The sequence below is a fragment of the Lithobates pipiens genome, unplaced genomic scaffold (assembly GCF_037356315.1).
Source record: "Lithobates pipiens isolate NorthernLeopardFrog02 unplaced genomic scaffold, aLitPip1_a1.2 Scaffold_16, whole genome shotgun sequence".
Taxonomy (NCBI): domain Eukaryota; kingdom Metazoa; phylum Chordata; class Amphibia; order Anura; family Ranidae; genus Lithobates; species Lithobates pipiens.
The window spans coordinates 141,077,823-141,101,594 of NW_027507748.1; the positions used below are offsets into that span (position 1 = coordinate 141,077,823).

Genomic DNA, 23,772 nt, shown 5'->3' on the forward strand with positions numbered 1-23,772 from the left:
CGCCCCTCTTCCTTCTGGGGCCGCGGGCTCCAGCTCTGTAACTGGCCGGAGTCATGTGATGTCACTCCTGCGAATGCGCGCCAAAGCCGCCAGTCATGCATGCACTCGTGAAGAAACGGCACGGAGGTCCGTTTCTTTACTGCTCATGTGCCCCGATGACATCATTGGCGCAACACACAGTAATTATCTCCTAAACACTGCATATTTAGGAGATATTTTCTGTACCTATAGGTAAGCCTTCCACAGAGAGTTTTACAAACTTTTTAAGGCCCCTTTCACGCCGGGTGGATTGCGGCTCAGGCTTACACAATGGAGTGGTGCGCTGGTAGGACGTCAGGGAAAAGTCCTGCCAGCAGCTTCTTTGGAGCGGTGTGTTTACTGCTCCTCCACCGCTGCTCCCCACTGAAAGCAATGGGGCAGCACTGTAATATCTCCAGCGGTTTTAACCCTTTCTCGGCCGCTAGCGGGGTAAAAGCGCCCCGCTAGCGGCCGAAATGCGCCACAAATCCAGTGTTAAAACGCAGCTAAAAATAGCGGCATTTTATCGCCCACACTATGGGCGGTGTGGTGTGGTGTGAAAGGGGTCTAAGTAAGACCCCTTTCACATTGAGCCGCCCTGGACGTCAGCGATAAAGCGGCGCTATTTTTAGTGCCGCTTTACCATTGTTTTATGGGTTAAATCCACCCGCAAAAGGCTGCCGGAGCAGCGTTTTTCTGGCGGTATTGCAGCGCTGCCCCATTGATTTCAATGGGGAGCAGCAGTGGAGGAGTCGTGAGTTCACTGCTTCAAAGAAGCTGCTGGCAGGACTTTTTCTGACGCCCTGCCAGCGCACCGCTCCAGTGTGAAGGCCCGAGTGCATGGAGCAGCTGTTTTGGGACGAATTGCAGGCGCTATTTTTAATGCTCCAGCATGAAAAGGGTCCAATGAGCAGGAGGCAGGTGAAGTCATGGATGATGTCAGGCTCGGACTCACACTACACTGGCTTACAGTGGCTCTGTGACTGAGCTCATGTGATCAGTAATTGGAGTAGTAGAGCACACAAGGTGATAAGAGGAAACACAGTTCTGTTAGGAAGCGTGTTACTCATGACGTGTCACGTGGTACCAGTGCTGGGAGTTCCCGGAAGTAGTCATGTGACCGCGCTGTGTCCAACATGTCGGCGCCCAGTGGAGGGAGAGAGGAGAGTGCCCGGCTGATGAGATTGGTGCGCTGTGTCCGGGCACATAACACCCCCGGTGCCCGCTGGAAGGACACGCTGAGGATCGCACTGATACTGCACTGCTGGCTGTGTGTCAGCGCCAGGTACATGGACACCCAGCTAATTCTATGATGACGTATCCTAACTTCCCCATTCTTAGTGACTGGGAGGCTGTGTTTATATGAACAGGAGAGGCCTGAGTTTCCTCCTACAGCTGGGTTATACCTAGGGTTGTCACCTTCTCTTTGGGCCAAAACCGAACACTTTAGTGGCGCACAGCAATTTCTTTTATTTATTGTTTTAAGTGGGAAAGCTGTGGACTTTGGTGTAAAGGGGAACTCTGATGTAAGTGTTTCTGCTCACCAAAGCCCCCAATTACATCAGTTTCCAGCATTCCACCTAGAGCTGCCAGAGCTGCACAATGCTGGCTAAAATGAGAATCACGTGTTTTTTTTATTTTTATTATTTGCTTAGAATTAAGATCACGATTTTCGTGGTGTGACATCTTTCACATTATACAAAAGGTTGGGCTAACTTTACTGTTTAGTTATTTTTAATTAATTAAAGTGTATTTTTTTTCCCAAAAAATTGCTTTTGAAAGACCGCTGCGCAAATACAATGTGACAAACTATTGCAATGACTGCCATTTTTTTCTATAGGGTCTCTGCTAAAAGAAAAAAAAGTTATATATATAATTTAATGTTTGGGGGTTCTAAGTCATTTTCTAGCAGAAAATACTGATTTTAACTTTTAAAGCGGGAGTCTGCCGGGAGTTCCGCCGTTTTTTTTTTATTTTTTATTTTTATTTTTTTAAAGCCAGCAGCTACAAATACTGCAGCTGCTGACTTTTAAAATAGTGACACTTACCCGCCCAGCGCGCCCGCGATGTCGGCACCCGAAGCCGATCTCTCGGGTGCTGCCGCCGCCATCTTAGGTATGGGAATCAAGAAGTGGAACCTTTCGGCTTCATTTCCCGGTTCCCTACTGCGCATGCGCGAGTCACGCTGCGCAATAAGGATGGTCCCCGCTGTCTCTGGGATCCGTGTGTTTCCCAGTAGGCAGCGGGGGACTTTCGGAAAGGGGCGTACATTCTGCGGAAAGGGGCGTACCTTCTGCAGAATCTATGCCGGAAGACAGTGCAGATACCTGTACTGTACAGGTACCTGCACCCCCTCCCCCCTGAAAGGTGCCAATTGTGGCGCCGGAGGGGGGGAGGATTCCAATGAGCGGAAGGTCCACTTTAGGGTGGACCTCCGCTTTAAGCAACAAGTGTCAGAAAAAAGTTTTAGTCTTTAACTGCTTTCCGACCGGCGCACGATAATATATAAGTCCCTTTTTTTTTTTTTTGAAGGGGGATATCTCGGTAACGGTAACAGCTGATGCCACAACCGAGATATCCATCTCTTCAGGCGGCGGTTCGGTAAACGATAATGGTGGCCTCTGTGGATTTGCCACAAGATCACTGTTATCGGCGGCGGTAAAGGTGCCACCCCCCCTCCCGCCACTCTCCCGCGCCCTTACCAGAGCCGTTGGCAGTGGCAAATGCAATCAGATCCTGTCACTTCCTTGGTATAGAGATGAGTGAGGTTAAGATGGCCCCCACCCGCCTCCATACCATATCAGGGAGGAAGCGACATCAAAACGTCACTTCTACCCACACCTCTTAAAGGCACATTTTTTCAATATAATTTTTTCAGATGACAGTTTTATTAGTTTTTTTATTGCATTTAAGTCCAAATATGAGATCTGAGGTCTTTTTGACCCCAGATCTCATATTTAAAGAAGGATTTCACTGTAAAAAAATATTAAAAGCCTGCAGCTGCTGACTTTTTTAATAAATGGACACTCGCCTGTCTCAGGATCCAGCGATGTCGGCAGCCCGAGGCCGATCGATCACTCGGCTGCTGCTGCCGCCGCCATTCTAGGTGAGGGAATCGGGAAGTAAATCGCTGCGGCTTCACTTCCCGGTTCCCTACTGCGCATGCGCGAGTCGCGCAGCGCAATAGGAATGGTCCGCGCTGTCTCTGGGACCCGTGTGTGTCCCAGCAGACAACGCGCCAGGACAGGAAGAGGCATAGACTATTCTATGACTAGTCTATGCCCAGAAGTGGGTGCAAATACCTGTCTTAGACTGAAAACTCCTCCCCACTACACCCTGTGTGGCACAAGCGCAGGAGTCACAGGGGGGCTGTGAGCGTCTAGTATAACAAGCATTAGGTTAGTACTTGCGCCGCTGCCAGCACAAGGAGTGTAGAGGTGGGCTAGTGACATCACGGCTCTGCCCACCGGGCGCAGCAGCGTAGACCCACCCATGGATTCTGGACTTTTGTGGGGCTCGGTGTAGGAAAGAGGGTGAGTTGTGGAAGGTAGGATTAGAATTAGAAGCCATGTACTAGAGCTTCACAATTAATCGTTAAGAATTGCAATCTTTTTCTCTTCCCAATCTTCAAAACAGCATGTCGCGATTCTATCTAACAAGTGCAGAGAGTTCTCACAGCTGGGGAAAAACAAAAAAGTAAAAAATAAAATCCAGGCACCTTGTCAAGTTTAATCACAACATACACAAATAAGTAGAAACAAAAAGTATCTTTTCGTTCTTTTATCAAAGGAAAGAACTCCTGCGTGTAAATGAAGGATGTTTAACCATTTAACTGATTGCTTCCCACCCTATCAGTGCTCATGAGTACAGCATATTAGTGCCACCTCATCAATGCCCACCAGTTCAGCCTATTGGTGAAGGCGAAAAATGACTTGGTTAAAAAATTTACTGACAGAAAAAAAGTAAAACATTTTTTTTTTCAACATTTTTGGTCTTTGTTTTTTTTTTTTTTGGGTAAAAAATAAATAAAACCCAGCAGTGATTACATACCACCAAAAGAAAGCTCTATTTGTGTGAATAAAATGATAAAAAATTTGGCATGACCGCTCCATTTGTCATTCAAAGTGTGACAGCGCTGAAAGCTGAAAAATCCACTTTGCAGGAAGGGGGTGCAAGTGCCCGGTAGGCAAGTGGTTAAAGACCAAACTTTTTCTGACATTTGTTGAATACTAGTAAAAATCATTTATTTCTCAAGTCATCTTCCAGGACGGCACACCTGAGAGATGAGAGGCTCCTCCCTACAAGAAACGCAATCAATCGACAGCTGTTTTAAGTCCCCACCCTTTTACTTGATCCTCAGTTTTTGATTGTGTTTCTCCCTACACAGAGAAACAGTTTTTTTCCAAATGACCCGAAGCCTGGGGCTGGTGGTCTCCCCCTGGGAGCCGGACCACAAGCTTAGGAAGCCTCTGGCTCTGGTAGGATATTCTTGTCCTTCCTGGGGGGTTCCCCTATCTTTTCCTCAGGGGGGGCATCAGAAATTGGAAGAGCCCCCCCTGAGAGCTGAAGGACCCTGGGTACAGTGGTGTACCCAGAACTTCAGGGGCCATTATCCTGTCTCCCCTCCTTACCTGTCCAGGTGGCTGTTCAGACGGGGGTGCTGGCCATCGGTTCTTTCCAGGGGGATCGTGTCCCTGACTCCTGGGTGCCTGGTAGCTTGCGTGGGCTGCTGGAGAGGGCGCGGCAACAAGCACCCGTGTCATTTTCAAACTTCGAGAAAATGGCGGCGGCGTTCTTACCCAGGAGGGAAGGCTGAGAGTCAGCAGGAGCAGGCGCCCACATCCTCCTTTCGCTAGAGCGAGGAGGCACCAGTTCACTACGGCGGATGTCTGCCTTAACCACCTCAGATGGGAATGAGGAACGGAAGGCCTTGCCCCCCCCATGTGTATATACTGGTGGTGAAGGTTTAGTATCTACAGCCCAGGCTATGCCTATGAAATAAATTGCCTGCTGGTTATTTCATAAAGAGATAGACCATGACTCCTCATTGGCTGCACACCAGTAGACCTCAGTAGTGAAGGTTTGTCCTTGCTGGTGACATCTCTGCTCAGACAGTGCTATTAACGGCAATGGCTGCCGAGCTTAAGCATGCAATTTGACATGTTGAGTCGCATGACAAATCATTCAATATGGATGTGCTATCTCTATTCAGAGTGTTTAATTGTTGCACATCAGACATATACAGGATTAAGGTCTGTGGGGTTTTGTGTCCTGTATTACTGCCTTATCAGAAAGGCAGCAGTGAAAATTGATGGTTCGAATTTGTTGGGCTACATAGCAGAAATACAAATTGAACCCCTGCCAGGTGTAGTACATATACTGCCTTTGGTAATCCTGTGTAGCACCACAAAGTGGTGTCGTGCTGATTTTAGCTATGCGATTTGTCATGTTGAGTCGCAAGGCCAAATCGCTTCAATATGGATGTGCTATCTATTCAGAATTGTTATATTGTTGCACATCAGACATATACAAGATTGAAGGTTGTCTGTCCTTTTTTTATGGCTTGCATATACTGCCTTATTGGCTGCATATCAGAAAGGACACAGCAGTGAAGGTTGCTTGTCTTTTTCTGATTTTGTTTTTGCTGCTCAGCTGAGAGACACATTGAGGCTGGTGGCATCTCTGCTCAGTATTGGTATATTGCTACACATCAGACATATACAAAGATTGAATGTTTGTGTCCTGTATGTCCTATATTTACTGCCTTATCGTTTGTATATCAGGCACAGCAGTGAGCAGTGTTTCTCATTGATGTACCTTTCTGCATCTTAGGGATACACAGCAGGGGGTTGTTGGCTGCACTCCTCCAGGGAGTCACAGCATTGGGGACCCCTCACTTGTTCGACCTGAAAATTGCTATTTTTTTTTCCCCTGCGACCTGTGTTATCTTGAGGTCTGTGGATCCAGGAATCGGGGACTGCTGGAGTCGCGCAGACACGAATGATACCCATTGGAAGTCATAGTGTATGACTTCTCATGCGTCTTGCAGTCCCAAGTTGCAGGTTGGGTCGCACGGGTGTGGGAGCCCTAAGCTTATCTGTCCCTTCTGGTTGAGGTTTTTCTACACAGCAGGAATACTCATCATGGCGTTATTGTCTTATTTTGCAGCAGACCAGAAAGATTGCAGCTGTAAAGGCTGTCTGTCTTTTTCCTCAGTGTCTGCTTTTATGTTGTTGCACAGCAGAAATACTCAAGATTGATGCTTGTTGGTGCTTTCTGTTTCATATTGCCTTGCCTTACTGCTCTTCAGAAAAACACAATGCTGCAGGTTGCTTGTGTCCTTTCTCAGTGTTGGTTCTATCTGAACTACACTACATAAGTGCATGACAGAAAGGATTGTCTTGTGTTCCATATTTTACCCTGTGGCATAGCAGAAATGCACAACACGGCAATTGGTGTTCATATTGATCTTATAACTGTATTTGGTGGTTTGTCAGAAATACGCAACATAGAAGTTTGGGTCTTTCTGTCTTTATAGCCTTGTTTTGCTGTACATCACTAAAACACAACAGTAAAGGGGGTTCCTGTCCTTCCTGTATTTATATATCAGTAATGACCTAGCTAGCTGCACTTCAGAAATTCGCAGCATTTAGGGTTTGCTTGTGTCTTAATGTTTTTACATCTGGCAGCACATCAGAAAACCAGACTGTGAGGACTGTTTGTCTACGTTGAGGTTCAGATTTGGGTCTCTTCCCATATTTGATATTTTGGTTTAGCTAGTCACACTCGAGTACACAAAATTGTTGTCTATGCTTGTGTCCTTTCTGTCTAAATCTATTGTGCCATGCCCACAATCTATGAACTTTTTATTTGTGATATTAATAATGTATCACCTTTTGTATTTCAGCCTTCTTTTCAATGGAGGGGCCAGGAGTTCGGGCTGCAGATGCCACATGTCAGAAAACCTCGACCCCCTTACATTCAGGGATGCCAGAACCATTTCCTAGGGTTATGGGACACTGGAGGAAGGGGATAACGAATCGCCCTGTTTAGTAAGAACTTGGAGAGTTCTGTTCAGAAGAGTATTAGGGCCTGAGAATGAAGTATAAAGATGTATACACGATCGAATAGGTTTTGGCTCGGTGCATGGCCTTCATTTCGCCCTTCTAGCACAACTAGACGTAGCAATATGGGTAGTCTACTCCTGCTAGGGACTTTAATCCCCTGAAGTAGGCTCTCAGGCGTAAGTAAAGCCATAGGTTGGGCATGCCTTAAACCCAGGGATCAAGCTTCTGTTGATCTATTACCCTTAAGTAGGCTTCCCTTTAGTCTCTGCTGACGTAATGATAAAAAGGAACAAAAAAGGTTGTCTGTCAGGCCCCCCCTTTTTTGCAGTTTTATTTCCCTGAACAGGGTAGTGTTAAGACAGGCCCTCTTATTGATTAATATAGTGTCCTTGTCTTACAACACAGGTCTCTGATTTTTATCTTTTTATTGGTTCGAAGTAGCACCTACAGGCACAATAGGCCATGGTTGTTAGATGTGTGAGACAGGCAACATTGCTAACCTACAAGTTTAACCTGTTTTCTGATTCCATCTTTAAGAGCCCATTCCACCTAGATACTGCATCCGAAGCGGAAAAGGCAGGGACATCCGTGGAGCAGACCTGCAGATCAGCCGCATGATCCAACTAAGATACCTTCATCAAGCATATGAGCATATGGAGTGGCGGTAAAGCTCACTGCAGAACCAAGGTTCGCCAAGAGGGTCTTGCAGTGGCCCCACCCTAAGGTAGGCCTGAGGTACTTGTTTATCCTCCTGGGTGTGCCATCCTGGAAGATGACTTGAGAAAGGTACCAGTTACTTGCCGTTAGCTGTCTTTCTGGGAAATCTTCCAGGACGGCAGGCCTACTTCCCGCCCGTTGGAGGAGGGAAAATTGTAGAACACTAGAAGGTGAGTGCCTATGAGGAATGATTTCCCTTGTGAACCGGGTTCAGGAGTTACTTCTCTACAAACTGAGCATCAAGGGGAAGGATGGGGACTTAAAACAGCTGTCGATTGATTGTGTTTCCTGTAGGGAGGAGCCTCTCATCTCTCAGGTGTGCCGTCCTGGAATATTTCCCAGAAAGACAGCTACCGGTAAGTAACTGGTACCTTTTCTGCTATAAAATTACTTGGAACATCCAAACATGATATGTTTAAAAAAAACAAAAAATACACTTTAATGTATTTTAAAAAAACTAAACTAAACAATAAAGTTGTTTTTTTTTGTTTTTTTTTTATTATTTTTTTTTTTGTTTAATGTGAAAGATGTTACACCACGAGAATCGTGATCTTTATTCTAAGCAAAAAAAAAATCGTGATTCTCATTTTAGCCAAAATTGTGCAGCCCTACCACGTACAGATAAATACTTTATCATCCTGGCAACAGTATTTATTCATGTGTTGTAGGTTTACAACCACTTTAAAAGGGTTATATTGTGGAGCTGCAAGTTTGCAGAAGATTCAGAGCAATCAGTTTTAACACAGGAAAGGGCTTGCTTCAAGTGTGGAAAATATATACCGTAAGGCTGGAGCTCAGCTGAAAGAGTAAATTTACCTTTTCCAAAAAGATAAACTTACTTACCTGCATGGAGGATGAGCTGTCAGTGCCAATGCAGCTGGAGTAGAGGTCTAGGTATTTCAAATCCGGACTCTTCTTCCCCTTCCTTCTGTAGCACTTCGATCAGAGTGCTTCTGATTGGTCAGCAAAGGCATGTGACTGCTTTGACCAATCGGAATTGCTCTGATCCATCTAATTGCTAAAAAAAATAAAAAATAAAAAAAATAAATAAAAATAAAATCTCTACAGAAACTGCACAGCCTAAATGTTAATGACATGTTATAAATAATAGAAGTTTATATTGTCATTCTTTGTGCTGTAAAATGAACAAATATAATTCTGTTGTGTTTGTCTTATTGCAGAAATTCACTGATTGATGACTTGCTGTCCCCTTATCACCCCCTTTCTAAGCATGGACCAAGCCGTAGCCATCGTGAGACCAGAGACTGTTTGCGTGTCACTCATGGAAACAAAACGCACGAGACATGGCCTAGTAATAATGATACAACATGGCCGACAGCTTTCACTAGGACTTATATCTCAATGTTTAATGGTTTTCCTAAAAAGGCTGTTTATGGGCACTTTACATTTGTCAATAACCCATTGAGGACTGTATCTGTGCTGGAGCCTGGGAGTCCTGGAGGATGTGCCAGTAATTTGACGGCAACTGTGGAAGAAACTGCAAAATATGGAAAGTGCCTTGTGGCCCAGAACGGAGGATATTTTAATACTACAACTTTTCAATGTCTTGGAAACATTGTCAGCGATGGCAGATTGGTACAGAACTCAAAAGGAATACAAAATGCCCAGTTTGGCATTAGGGCTGATGGTACCATGGTGATTGGGTAAGAAATTTTGTAATTTGTAAACGAGTTTCCATGCTTTTATTTGTATTCATTTTTATGACTTCTCTGGGTCACTGGTGGTGCTGACTGGACAAATACAGGGCTAACCAATCTCTAAGACCTCATTCACACAGGCACTAAGGCTCATAGACCAGGGTTCCATGGATCCTAGTGATGCTCCAGAGGTTGCTAGGGTTCCGTGAGCAATTGGCAATTTCTGCCTCTCAAATGAGTTCACAATGACCTAATAGATCTTTTTAGCTATCTGTAAGAGGGGAATTCCTCCCACTGACCACAAGTGTAAGGAACATTTTTCCCACTGACCAACACACTAATGTATCATGAGTTGTAGATGTAGTAATTTTTAGCAGGGGTTCCCTGAGACTGAAAAGTTATTTCAAGGATGTTGAAAAGGTTCAGGGAGAGGCTGCAGTAGACCATGAGAGGGCATTGGATTATGTGGCTTGAGCCTAGAATGCTACATGCAGGCAGCCCATGCAATGCACTGCACTGATGGTTTCTTGGCCTAATTTGACAGCCATACAGGTGAGCAATCACTGAAAGACTGTCTGCATTTGGCGCTACCTACTCACTCTCCTGTCAAATTAGAACAGGCAGCTGTGTCCATGCAGCCGCTGCATTCACATGTACTTACATGGACTGCACACAGCACCTGGCAGCTGAAGCCACATAAACGCAGCCCATTCAAGCTTTACAGACCTCAGTGCCCATGCAAATGGGCCCTTATATGTGATCTACTTTTTTTACAGCTCGTTTGGCTGTATTTCTCCTGTGGATCACAGGGGTGCAGCTCATTCTGCACTCCCGTGACCTATTGTCAGTGGGCTGCTGTCGGCTGATGTCACAGAGGTGGTCCAAGATTGATTGTGGCAATTAAGTCAGGATCCGCCCACATGCCTAGACTGGCATGGCTCAGACTCTCAGCGAGCTGCTGAGAGCCTGAGCTGGCGGCTCCCATCCTCTCCACAGCCCAGGGGGGCAGATTGTCAGTTACCGCTCTCTAGTCACCAGCTGTCTCCTCAGGGTGCCCTGAGAACCGAGCAATCGGCAGTGTTTGATTGCTTGGTTCTCAGTCTTAGAGCTGGCGGTGGACAGGTGCAGCATTGATACTGCATCCACCTAGGTAAGTATGTTTCTGGAAAAAAAAATGCACATAATTTTCTTTTAATGCTGCACGCTAAACATGCAACACAAGGAGCATAACCATGCATTTGTTAACAAACCACAACACAGCGCTAAATTGTGAATGGGCCCTAAAATGCACAGTGATATGTTTTGGTGTGTTTTTTTATTGCGTTCATTGGAAACACATCAACAAAAAAATGCAAAGGTTAAAGAAAAAATCCTGCCAAACCGTTAAAGGTGAATTCAGCTTTTTTTCTTCCTTTTTTTATTTTTTTTATTTTTTTTTAACTAATATAGCCTAGTCCTTAAATACTTTTTGGCCCTTGCCCCTTCATACTTGCCTTCCCCGACAGCTTTGGTCTCCTGCACCATTTTCACGTAGAAAAATAGAATTCTTCTGCCAGGCTTCCTGTGAGCTAACATTCATATTCTTAAATGGGCAGTTGCCCCGAATGTCCCATTCAGGTCTATGGGATGTTAGTGAGCAGGAGCAGTAGGATTTTTACCAACCAGGCTGCATACAGAGCAGGAGACTGCAGCTTTCAGAGGAGGTAAATACAGACCTGATAACACAGCTAAATGTGTAGAGGGGGGTTAGTGTGGGGGTCTGGAATAATTTTGAGAAAAAGCTGAACTTGCCTGTATATGTACACTGTTTATTTATTTTGCTAATTTATGGTACGTTGAGTCCCTGGTTCAGCTTTGCAGCCTTTTCTAACACATTTCTGCCTCCAGCCTGCTCATTAGAGAATATATCGGCAGCATGTCCTTTGTGCTATAAATGGGAAGGTGACACATGAAGCTGTAATGCTGAACCAGGAAATGTTGTAGTCCTCTTTCTGATTATTCAGTGTGGGACAGGGTTTTTTTTTTTTTTTTATTCTATCTGTATGTCTGCAATTCAGTTATTAAGGAAACTGAAGTCACCATTGTTGACTTCCTTTCGAAAATACTAACTGCCTAGCATTTTACTGGCTTTAAAGCGCAGTTCCGCTAAATTTCTCCTATTCTGTGACATGTCCCAGAAGAATGTGGGACCATTCACAAAGCACAGCCCAGTAGGCAGCCAGCTTTGAAGCCACAAGCAACACAACCGACTGCCCACAGATAAGATGTCGGCACCGGGGAACCCAAAGGTTAGTGAAGAACTAGCCTGGGTGAGGATGGAGCTGGATCTCTGGTCGAGTAAGTGTCCTGTTATTGGAAGTCAGAAGCTACAGAATCTGTGGCTGCTGGAGAACCACTTTAAATTGAAATATGTTCACCTTTTGTAACATGTTGCACCCATATTCAGAGTGTAACCTGTTACAAATGGACCAGCCCCCGCACCCCTTGATTCCCCCGAGTTGACAGCTATCAGGGATCTTCTCCCCTGACGGCATTGTCACTCATTCACAGTGTTCTGAGAATGGGAAAACTACAAGGTCTGGCAGCCTTTGCGGCTGTCTGCTTGTAGTTTTCAATTAACTACCATGACTTGGTGAAGCGCCGTGGTAATTCATTCTCTCTTCCTGTCCTATTGTATCTGCTTACCCGCACGTGCACACAGATACACTGGCAGATTGCTGGTGCAGTGCTGTAGAGGCTCCAGAAATAAAAAATACTAAATACGCATTTTTTTTTTTTTTTTAACCTGTAAAAGGTGAACTTATCCTTTTTTAATCAGAATGTCAGACTTGTCAAAAGAGAGACAAGAGAGAGTCACAAGAGATGTACAATGGCAGCATGCATACTATTCTCAATACAGGTTTCCTTTAAAGCAGGGATCCTCAAACTACGGCCCTCCAGCTGTTGCAAAACTGCACATCCCATGAGGCATTGTAAAACTCTGACATTCAGACATGACTAAGCATGATGGGAATTGTAGTTCCTGAACAACTGGAGGGCCATAGTTTGAAGACCCATGCTTTAAGGGATACAGGGGTTCCCTTTTAATGAAATATCATTAAATCATCTTTGTCTGGTTTTAGTAAGCGTTTTTTTTTCTCTATAACAAATTGAACTTTGTTAGAATATTTGTCATCTGATGGGGAAATAAGGGTTTAAGCTATTTGATTGTGTCCACTTTATGTGTATTATAGCTATCTATCTGAAGAGGAGGTCTTGGATAAGGAGAATCCTTTTGTACAGCTTGTGAGTGGAGTTGTGTGGTTGTTGCGGAACGGAGAGGTGTATATTTCCCAGAGCAAGAGTGTGGAATGCGAGGAGACTCAAACTACAGGTTAGTTTAATCTTTGACCTGCTATATTCCTTATCAAAGTGCCACAATTTCAGGATGAGTTTCAAATACTCCAAGAAATATATATATTTTTTCTATAAAATGTCCATTAAAAATGCTATGTGATTTGGGCCTAACGTGTGTGTGTGTGTTTGTTTGTTTTTTTTGCAATCTATATCATGTTATGCCGCGTACACACGATCAGACTTATCCGGTGCACTTAGTCTAGCAGACAAATCGCCATAAAGTCCGCCGGACTGTCCGAACGAGCTGACCTGCCCACACACGGGACTTTTCCGCCGTACTTTTTAAATTAATGGACTTGCACGCGCACACACATGGAGGAAAGTCCGTTAATTTTGAGCGCGGCTCCAGGTAACCGAGCCCAGCGAATGAAGCGTTGCTGGCCCCATCACCTGGTATGGACTTAAAGGGGAAGCCCTACGCCAAAAAAACAGAGTGGGGGTCCCCCTCTAGGTCCATATCAGACCCTTATCTGGGCATGCAACCCGGCTGGTCAGGAAAGGGGATGGGGACGAGCGAGCGACCCCCCCCCCCCCCCCCCCCCCCCCTCCTGAGCCTTACCAGGCCGCACGCCCTAAACATGGGGGGGTGCTTTGGGGAAGGGGGGGCTGCACGGGCCTCTTCCCGACAACCCTGGCCATTGGTTGTCGGGGTCTGCAGGCGGGGGGCTTATCGGAATCCGTGAGCCCCCTTTTAATAAGGGGGATCCCGGCCCCCCACCCTATGTGAATGAGTATGGGGTACAATGTACCCCTACCCATTCACCTGTGAAAAAAATGTAAAAAAAAAACACAACCCACAAGGGTTAAAAATGGTTTGTTGCACAGCTCCGGGGGTCTTCTTCCGTCTTTGGGGGACGTCTTCTGCTAGCTCTTTTCTTCGTCGCCGCCCTCTTCTTCCAACTTCGGGGGTCTTGTCCCCCTCTTCGGGGGTCTTGTCCCCCTCTTTGGTTCTTCTTGCCAGGCCTCCGTGCTTTCTTCTAGCTCTTTTACAAGCGGTGGCCCGGTCTTCTGTCGCCGCTGTCTTCTGGCCTTCTGTTTTTCTCTTCTTGAGCTGTTGACTCATCGCTGTCTCTGGCCACAATGACAGGCACACGGCGTGCAGCGACTTATATAGGGACATCGCCGGATGATGTCCCCACCCATTATGATGTCACAGTCCCAGAGGATGCTGGGGCTGTGACATCATAATGGGCAGGGACCTCACCGCACCCCCCCCCCCCCCCATGTTGAGGGCACGCGGACTGGTAAGGCTCAGGAGGGGGGGTGCTCACTCGTACCCACCCCCTTTTCTGACCGGCCGGGTTGCATGCTCGGATAAGGGTCTGATATGGACCTGGGGGGGACCCCCATGCCGTTTTTTTGCCGTAGGGCTTCCCCTTTAAGTCCATACCAGGTGACGGGGCCAGCGAATGAAGCATAGCCGCACTCAAAATGAACGGTCTTTTCTCCGTGCGGGAAAAGTCAGTTCATTTCAAAAGTACGGTGGTCTAGCACACACACTGCTGTATTGTCATATTTTGGTGCAAAACTACTTTCTTAGTCCGCCAGACTTTTGGGTAAAAAAAGTTTGCCGGACTTTTCCACCAGATTGTTTGTTTGATCATGTGTACGCGGCATTAGTCCCTAAAGTTGAAGAGTGGCATAAACGCATATCCTCTGAATGCAAGAGGCCTATGTACTATTTCTTGAATTTTGGTGTGCTTTGTATATTTCTTCTAGGTCCCTGCAGTAATCCAGTGTGAAATGCTGCCTTTGTTCTGGGTGACTCACAAAGATGGCATCTCGATGCCTCAATGTTTGAGGGATAATACACAAAATGGAATTGGGCCCCTTTCACACTGAGGCACTTTGTAGGCGCTAGAGTGCTAAAGAAAATGCGCCTTCAAACAGCGGCTCCTGTATCTCCAGTGTAAAAGCCCGAGGGCTTTCACACTGGAGCGGTGCGCTTGCAGGACGCTGAAAAATGTCCTGCAAGCCGCATCTTTGGAGCGCTGTAGGAGCGGTATATTTACTGCTCCTAAAACGCCCCTTCCCATTGAAAACAATGGGGCAGCGCTCCAAACCCTTTTTACCTTTTTTACCTAACCCTTTTTCTTTTAGCGGCGCATTTCGTCCGCTAGAGGGGCAGGTTTACCCCCGCTAGCGGCCGAAAAGCGCCGCTAAATATAGCGCCGCTTTACCACCAGCGCGCCCAGCTCCTCAGTGTGAAAGTAGCCTTAAAGTATACACCGATATTATGTAAAAGCAGAAGTAAGCAGCCTAGAAAATGCGAAATATTGGTTCCTGGGAGCTTTATCCCATAATGTGCAAGTATGACACACCCAGCAAAGTGATCTCCTCCAGCGCTGCGATATCTGCATTCCCCTCCATGCACTCTTGCCCCAGGAATATACACTTGGGGAAAAAAAATGACAGACAGGGCGAAGTATTTGTCAGACATAAAGAATCCCTTCTGCCATAAAAAGCTTCCTTGTCAGCAGTTTTTTAAAATGTAGAAAGTGTGTGTGTGTGTGTGTGTGTGTGTGTGTGTGTGTGTGTGTGTGTGTGTGTGTGTGTGTGTGTGTGTGTGTGTGTGTGTGTTTTTTTTTTTTTTTTCCATCTCGGTAAACTTAACTCTCTCTTTTGTTCACCAGGAAATTTTGATGCGTTTATTAATAAGATATCGGCTAGAACAGCACTGGGGCATGATGAAAAGGGGCGTATTATTCTGTTTCATGCAGATGGACAGACTGATGGGAGAGGGTAAGTCTCTCTATGGCCTCCTGTTAAAGAACAATGTACAGCAGCACTTAATTATAGGTGCATCTGCAATTACAGTTTTCTTTCAGTCCCCCCTGCAAAGTCCCACAAATGCTTTATAATCCTGCCAGTAAAGTATACCTAATGCAGCTTCCCGTGATGGGGTGGCAACAATACTGCATTACTCCTGAACTTAGAATAGAATTGTCACTCTCATGTAGACTGTGCCTAATTGCGTTACAGTGGGATAAAAAAAAAAACTGCAGATGGCATGGTTATCAACATTGTCCATGCTGGTTCACAAGCCTGTACCTTGTCATTCAGTACCTTGCTACACCAAGTCCTGACCTCTGCTTTCTGGATTGATAGAACTGCCTCTGTTACTAAAACCCTCCAACATGGAGCTGCAGTGTCTTGGAGAGACAGGGATGGTAAAAGAAGCTTTCTGCTTACCTTAGGCTTGTGCATCACATACGGTAGTAAATGGATTTGCAAAAAAAAAAAATGTTTAACCACTTGCCGACCGCCACACGATGATGTACGTCCTATTTTTGAAGAGGGATATCTCGGTAACGGCAGCAGCTGCTGCCACAACCGATATATCCATCTCTTCAGGCGGCGGTCGGCTGTACGATAACGGTGGTCTCCGCGGCGGATTTGCCGCGAGATCACCGCTATCGGCGGCGGGAGAGGTGCCACCCCCCCTCCCGCCGCACTTTCCGCCGCTTACCGGAGCCGTCGGTATCGGCGGAGGCGATCGGGTCCTCTTCCTAGCTGGGCATAGAGACAAGTGAGGCTAAGATGGCCCCCACTCGTCTCTATACCATAGGAGGGCAGAAGCGACGTCAAAACGTCACTTCCGCCCATACCTCTTAAAGGTATATTTTTTTTAAATGTCATTTTTTCTTTTTCTTTTTTTTTTTTTTTTTTTTTTTCTTTTTTGTTGCATTTTAGCCCAAATATGAGATCTGAGGACTTTTTGACCCCAGATCTCATATTTAAGAGGACCTGTCATGCTTTTTTCTATTACAAGGGATGTTTACATTCCTTGTAATAGGAATAAAAGTGATCCATTTTTTTTTTTTTTTTTTTTTTTTTTTTTAAACAGTGTAAAAATAAATAAAATCAATTAAAATAAATAAGAAAAAAAAAAGTTTTTTAAAAACACCCCGTCACGACGAGCTTGCGCACAGAAGCAAGCGCATACGTGAGTAGCGCCCGCATATGAAAACGGTGGTCAAACCACACATGTGAGGTATTGCCGCGATCGGTAGAGCGAGAGCAATAATTCTAGCCCTAGACCTCCTCTGTAACGCAAAAAATGTAACCTGTAGAATTTTTTAAATGTCGCCAGCAAGTTTGATGCCATTCCATGAGCGGGCGCAATTTTGAAGCGTGACATGTTGGGTATCAATTTACTCGGCGTACCATTTTATCTTTCACAATATAAAAAAAAAATGGGCTAATTTTACTGTTGTCTTTTATTTTTTTTATTCAAAAAAGTGATTTTTTTCCAAAAAAAGTGCGCTTGTAAGACCGCTGCGCAAATACGGTGTGAAAAAAAGTATTTCAATGACTGCCATTTTATTCTCTAGGGTGTTAGAAAAAAAACAATATAAAATGTTTGGAGGTTCTAAGTAATTTTCTAGCAAAAAAAAACAGTTTTAAACATGTAAACACCAAGTCTGAAAAAAAGAGGCCTGGTCCTTAAGTGGTTAAATCAGCCTAGACTTGACTTTGAAGAAAAACGCAATACAGTTAATGCATAATTCAGGTCGGCAAACATGCCTGTTCCTTAAAGTGAGACCATTCTGAAAATTCAGATGCATAAAAAAATGAGATCAGCAGGTCTGCAACATCCGGAGTCTTGCCTACATATGGAGATCAGAGCTTATTCTACATGGTATGTCTAACTATTAGGCTCCATGCACACTGAAGCTGATAAACTGCAGTTTATTGGAGTTTGGGCGTTTTTTGTAAAAGCCCATAAACTCCACTCTATGTTAGCCTATGTGTCCATGCACACATGGACGTTTTTCAGCTTTAATGAGCAGTGGAGTTTATGGGCTTTTTTCTGAACACCAGAAATTCGCGTTCAAAGTGCCGTTTTTCAGCGCCAAAAAATGACAAACGCTGATAAACGCTTGTTCATTAGTGTTCGGCATTCTATTTTTCAATGCATTGTGGGATTTTTGGAGTGTCCTCTGTGTATTTTTATAAAAAACTCCCATTAACGCTAACGCTGTAAAACGCTAGTATAAAACGCTGTTAAAAGCAGGTTTTTCAACCAGCGTTTTCTGCCAGCAATCTGGCGTCCAGAAATAGCTTTTTTGAGCTTCAGTGTGCATGGAGCCTTAGCAGAGATACTGCGAGACCCTGTTTGTTTTTTTGTTTGTTTGGTATTCAGCAGGATTGGTAACAGTGCTACTGGCCTCAAGCTGGCCTCTTCAATTCTTCATGTGTCTTTTCTGTAGAAATAGATTTGCTGCACATTTTACTCCTAACTGATAATGTCAGTGTTCTAAATAAAAGACAGAAACATTTTTGTTAATGAATATATAAACTTTAATCAATTCCCTAACTCTTTTAGCAAGGCCCACAATAAATCAGCAATCCATGGTAAAATCAGCCAAAATATAATGAAATAAGTACCTTTTTTTTTTTTTTTTTTTTTTTTTTTTTTTTTAAATCGTTTATTTTCAGCAGTCGCATGACTCCTATTTAGGTCTAAGGCTACTTTCACACTGGGGCGTTACGGACGCTGCTGGTAAAGCGGCGCTGTTCGTCCAAAGATGCGGCTTGCAGGACTTTTTTGACCGCCCTGCAAGTGCACCACTCCAGTGTGAAAGCCCCCGGGGCTTTCACACTGGAGACACACCAGCTGCTGTTTCAGGGTGCTTTGCAGGCGCTATCTTTAGCGCCTGCAAAGCACCTCAGTGTGAAAGCAGCCTTACACTTTATGGGTCCAGTGCTAACTCTGGATCAGTCATGTGTGCTTGTCTGGATGAGCTGCTGTCACTCAGTTGCCCTGTGCTTTTCTGGGGTGTCGTCATAGTAAGCTGCAGAGGCTGGATGCCTTCATATTGGTGTTACTGCCAACCAGGAACAGCAACTCGCTGGCATGCATTGGCAGGGCCAGTCTAGATTGGATGAGTAGGGTTTAATCAATATCGTATACAGTTTAACATCGTCATTTCAAAATAACCAGCATATACATAACTTGTAAAGAAGAGGGTGACTTGATTATGAATTATGTCATGAAATCTCTCCAACCTACTGTATATATGTAAACATTTTTGTTGGAAAATTTTAAAAAAATCCTATTTTTCTTTTGAATCTTCAGCCTAAACTTGTGGGAGATGGCCAATTTCCTAAAGGATCGAGGAGTTTACAATGCCATTAACCTTGATGGAGGGGGATCAGCCACTCTGGTACTTAATGAAACCCTGGCCAGTTATCCTTCCGATCATTGGTATGTACTGAAATTTCAGTTCTCTAATCAAAATAAGGGATGCATTTATGTATGAAAAGTGCTAGGCAGGCTATATGAAATTAATCGCTTTTGCCAGGGTTGGGCTGAAAATTGAATAGTGTTATACCAATACTATAAATCATGCAAATATTTAAATGAATTATACAGTGGAAAGAAAGTCTACACACCCTAGTAAAAATGGCCCGAATTTTTTTCCACCTTTTTAATGTGATCTATACTCTGTGCAATTCACTTAAAAATAAATGGAAATTGTTTAGTGGTGATTAAAAATAAAATAAAGTGGTTGCATAGGTGTACACACCCTCTTATAATTAGGGATGTGTTCAGAATTAATCAATCACATTCAAACTGATAGTAGTCAGTACACACCTACCATCAGTGTAAGCGACTGGTTAAGCCTATATAAAGTTCAGCTGTTTTAGTAGAATTTTTCTGACCTTTTAGGACAGATGCCTACCAAATGCACTCCACTGCATTTGCAATCTACAAAAAAATAAAAAATAAACGCATGCAACGTACTTTCCATGTATTCTGAAGCCCTAGTTCACACCAGTGTAGTGTGTTCTAGTGCAGTCAACAAAAGTAGAATATGCTGCATGGAACACTGGAAAATGCACCAGAATGCACATATCCTTAATTGAGATGACCAGAATGCATCAAAAACGCATGTAAATGCATCCGAAACACAAAAATGATGGTGTTGAACCAGTCTCTTACAACAAAAGCAATGATCCATAAAGAGCTTACAAAGCATTAAATGGATCTCGCTATGAGAAGGTACAAAAACTTCCGAGGCATTAGATATACCATGGGACACAGTGAAGACAGTCATTACCAAGCGGAGAAAATATGGCACAGCAGTGACCCTACTAAGAAGAACTAGACATTCCTCCAAAACTGGTCTGGAAGGCTGCTAAGAGGCATACAGCAACATTGAGGCTGTGTTCAAACATGTGCAGTGCGAATTGAAGCTCCGTTTTCACAGCTAATTGACAAAGTAGTTGTTCAGTGTTAAAGGTCAGTTTTTGATCAGGTCAGGTTTGCATCGGTATTGGGTCAGGTTTACATCAGGATCAGGTCAGGGTTTTATCCTGTTTACAACTGAATGACATGTGCAATTCAGAAGCATTCCCATAGAAGTCAATGGGTCTGAGTTCGCACCTGAGCAGGACCACACTGGTTAGAAAACTGACAGGACTAATTTTTTTCAATTTGCACTTTGGCTGCATTGGACATATGTGGACAGACGCAATAGAAAGCAATGTTCTTTCACATATTATGCGAATTGATTGCGGTTCAAAACGCATCCAATTCGCATATGTGTGAACCTAGCCTAAAGGAGCTGCAGGGATTTCTGGCAGGTATTGATTGTGTACCACCTGTGACAAAAATCTCCCGTATTCTTCATATATCTGGGCTGTGGGGTAGGGTGTCAAGACTGAAGCCTGAAAACATCCAAGCCTGGAACATAACTACATCAAGTCTGCCAAAAGCATGTGGGAAATGTGTTCCGGTCTGATGTGACCAAGATTAAATGTTTTGGCAATAATTCTAAAAATTATGTTTGCCATATAAACCATCACTGCACATCACCAAAAAAACGCCATACCCACAGTGAAGCATGGTGGTGGCAGCATTATGTTTTGAAGCAGTAGTTTCTCTTCAGCTGGATCTGGGGTTTTAGTCAGGGTGGAGGGACTTATGAACAGTTCCAAATATCAGCCGATATTGGCACTGAACGTTTAGGCCTCTGCTAAGAAGATGAAGAGGAATTTCACCTCTCAGCTGAACGATTCAAATCATACCATCATATCAACAAAAAAAATGCATCTTTGAACAAAATTTAACATTTTGAAATGGTCCAGCTAGAGCCCAGACTTGAATCCAATTGAAAATCTGTGAGGTGACCTGAATCGGTCTGTGCGCATCAGGTTCCCTCACAATCTGACACATTCGAAGCATTTTTAATTTTTTTTGTTTAGGACAAGTGGAAAGACTCCCAAAGGAAGATGTGCCATGCTGATGTACTCCTACCCCAAAATGTGCTGCTACAAGTATTGGTTTACCCACTTGCCACCTACGCTATAGCTGAAAGATGGCGTGGGCCTCCAGTTCTGGGAGGATGTCTATGGATATCCTCCCTTGTGTGTGCCTCTAATGTGCCCGGGGGGGGGGGTGCATCGGATACACTCTGTGTGCTTTAGACACAGCTGATTACAGTAAAGAGACAATCACGGCAGCCCTTTACCATGATAAATTACCAATAAAAGATCTCTATTTGTGTGAAGAAAATGATAACATTTTCATTTGGGTACATGACCACGCAATTTTCATTCAAAATGTGACAGCAGAAAATTGTCCTGGGCAGGAAAGGGATGAAGGTGCCCAATATTAAAGCAGTTAATGCATGTTTGTGCAACCATGTATTATTGTACATTTTACAATTTTAGTTTGTCTTTAACTGAATTGCACAAAGTATAGGTCATCACACTGTATATTAGTATTTTGTTTAATTTTTTTGCAGCTTTCACAAGTTGAGATGAATACAGATTTACATTATTTGTGTGTTAGTGTCATTTTATAGCATAGTTTTAAAGGTGTTTTGTGCACATTTTCACTAAGCTGCTATACAACATTGTTCTCTGTCATTTCTTTATTTTTTGGCTGCATAACTCTGATTTTGAAAGGCTCCATGCACACTATAACCACTTGATTTACCCTTTTCATGATCAGGCCACTTTTTGCACGGCACTGCGCAACTTTAATTGACAATTGTGTGGTCATGCAATGCTGTACTCAAACAAAATTTATATGTGTGTGTGTGTATATATATATAATATGTGTCTGTGTGTGTGTGTGTATGTATGTATGTATGTATGTGTGTGTGTGTGTGTGTGTGTGTGTGTGTGTATATATATATATATATAATCACACAAATCAATCTTTCTTTTCTTCTTTCCTGGTTTTTTTATTTATATAAAATAAAGAAGACCAACAATTAAACTTTTTTTTTTTTTTTTACTTTCGGCTATAAAACCTATCCTGTATAAAAAAAAAAAAAAAAAAAAATTAAAAATAAATCTCCTAATACATTTTTTCACCAAAATATATTCTGCTACATGCTTTTGGTTAAAAAAAAAAAATCCCAAAAAGTGTATATTGGTTTGTGTCAAAGTTAAAGCATCTACAAACTATGGGCTATGGAATTTATTTATTTTGTAATACTAGTAATGGCCGTGCTCAGCGACTTTTATAATAGGACTGTGATAGTGTGGTGGGAACAAACTAACTGCCACTGACATCACTAATGATACTAATACAGTTATCGGTGATATTATACACTATCACTGTACTAATGACAGACTGGGAATGGGTTAACATCTAGGGCGAACAAGGAGTGCCTAACGATGTGTAATGCTTGGGCCAATCCAACACTGACATTGAGTGGCAACTAACTGCCACTGATATCACCAGTGCGGTTATTACAGTGATTTTGTGCTAATAATTTGCATTGTCACTGTACTAATGACACTGGGCAGGAAGGGGTTAAATGTGTGCCTACTAAGTGTTTGTGTGTGCTGCTTTTACCAGGGATCTAGTTGTTTTCATTCCCTGATTAGCAGGAAATGAAAAACCAACTAGATCCCCTGTGACTGAACACAGCTCTGTGCTGTTTACGTTCAGAGCTGTGTTCCGTGAGACTCAGAGCCAATCGCCGGGTGGTCGATCACTGGCCAAGACCTGGTGATTGGCATGTGCTGTGACGAATTACAGCACAGCCAGGCACGTGCGCCCCTTACCCAGGAATGCAGATCCAAGGTGTATATATGCGTGATTTCTCTTATATTCACCAACCAACACAGCTCCTCTGTTAGCCATTGGATTGTTACGCCCCCCTTTAGGAGAATACTAGGCATTACATGTTATGTAAAACAGAACTTTCCAGTTCCACCCAGGGGGGCGGTCCCTTAGGTAACAATCCTCCAGCCTGCCATGCAGTCATCATTTTTATTTTGCCTAGTGAAGGAGAAGGACCTAGCAACCCTGACGGGCCTATCGGTCTGTCTTTTTTTTTTTTCTCTCTGCAGAAGCTTGGCTTTTTGCACAAGATGATAGATCCTGTGATCTGCTATCAACAGCCGGCTGGGTGACAGGCTGGATACCCTTATCCTTGTAATCTCCCCAGCCTGGCCATCGAGCGTGTGCAGGCCGCATCTCCGCGCTAGGCAGGCCATGACGAAACCTCAGCTCCAGAGGTGGTCGATGAGGTTTTATGCTCCAGGGCACACATATGACCAGGCTACTGATGTCTGCATCACAGTGTGCCGGGCCAGCAGCCACCCCTGACTGATCAGAGTGTGGGTCTGTGATGGAATGTCTCCCAGCTCTTCAGGACTGGTAAGTACAGCTCTCCCTACCTCGGAGGTCGATTTGGAGGTTCCTCACCTCCCTTTCTCCCTCCCCCCCTCCCTGTGGGGGATGCTGCAGAGCGGTGTGTGTGTGTCTGTGCAGGGGCTCTCCGGGAGGGCTCTCACCTTGGCGGGGGTGGGTTGCACTGGCTGGCTGTGCCTGGGTCCTGTTTTTCAAGTCCCCTGGAAGGTGCCTGTGAGGCCGTACTTGTGTCCTGTGCAGCGCTGTTTCGCTGCCATTGTTTCCCTCTGTCCCTCATAGTTTTTGCGTCAGT

The 23,772-nt window shown here is 44.3% G+C and overlaps 1 protein-coding gene across 2 annotated transcripts in view; it reads left to right on the forward strand.

The window, feature by feature from the left end:
* The first annotated feature begins 1,135 nt into the window (after positions 1-1,135).
* The window catches only part of NAGPA (N-acetylglucosamine-1-phosphodiester alpha-N-acetylglucosaminidase), a 44,727-nt gene continuing 22,090 nt past the window's right edge, over positions 1,136-23,772 (forward strand). The window contains exons 1-5 of one of the 2 annotated variants that reach the window (XM_077480537.1): positions 1,136-1,303; positions 8,984-9,466; positions 12,694-12,833; positions 15,490-15,598; positions 18,939-19,067. In XM_077480537.1, coding sequence (XP_077336663.1) covers positions 1,155-1,303; positions 8,984-9,466; positions 12,694-12,833; positions 15,490-15,598; positions 18,939-19,067 — 1,010 coding nt within the window. In that variant the 5' untranslated portion in view covers positions 1,136-1,154. Of the gene's footprint in view, positions 1,304-3,129; positions 7,810-8,983; positions 9,467-12,693; positions 12,834-15,489; positions 15,599-18,938; positions 19,068-23,772 lie in introns of those variants that run through there. The other variant, XM_077480538.1, reaches the window with a different exon arrangement.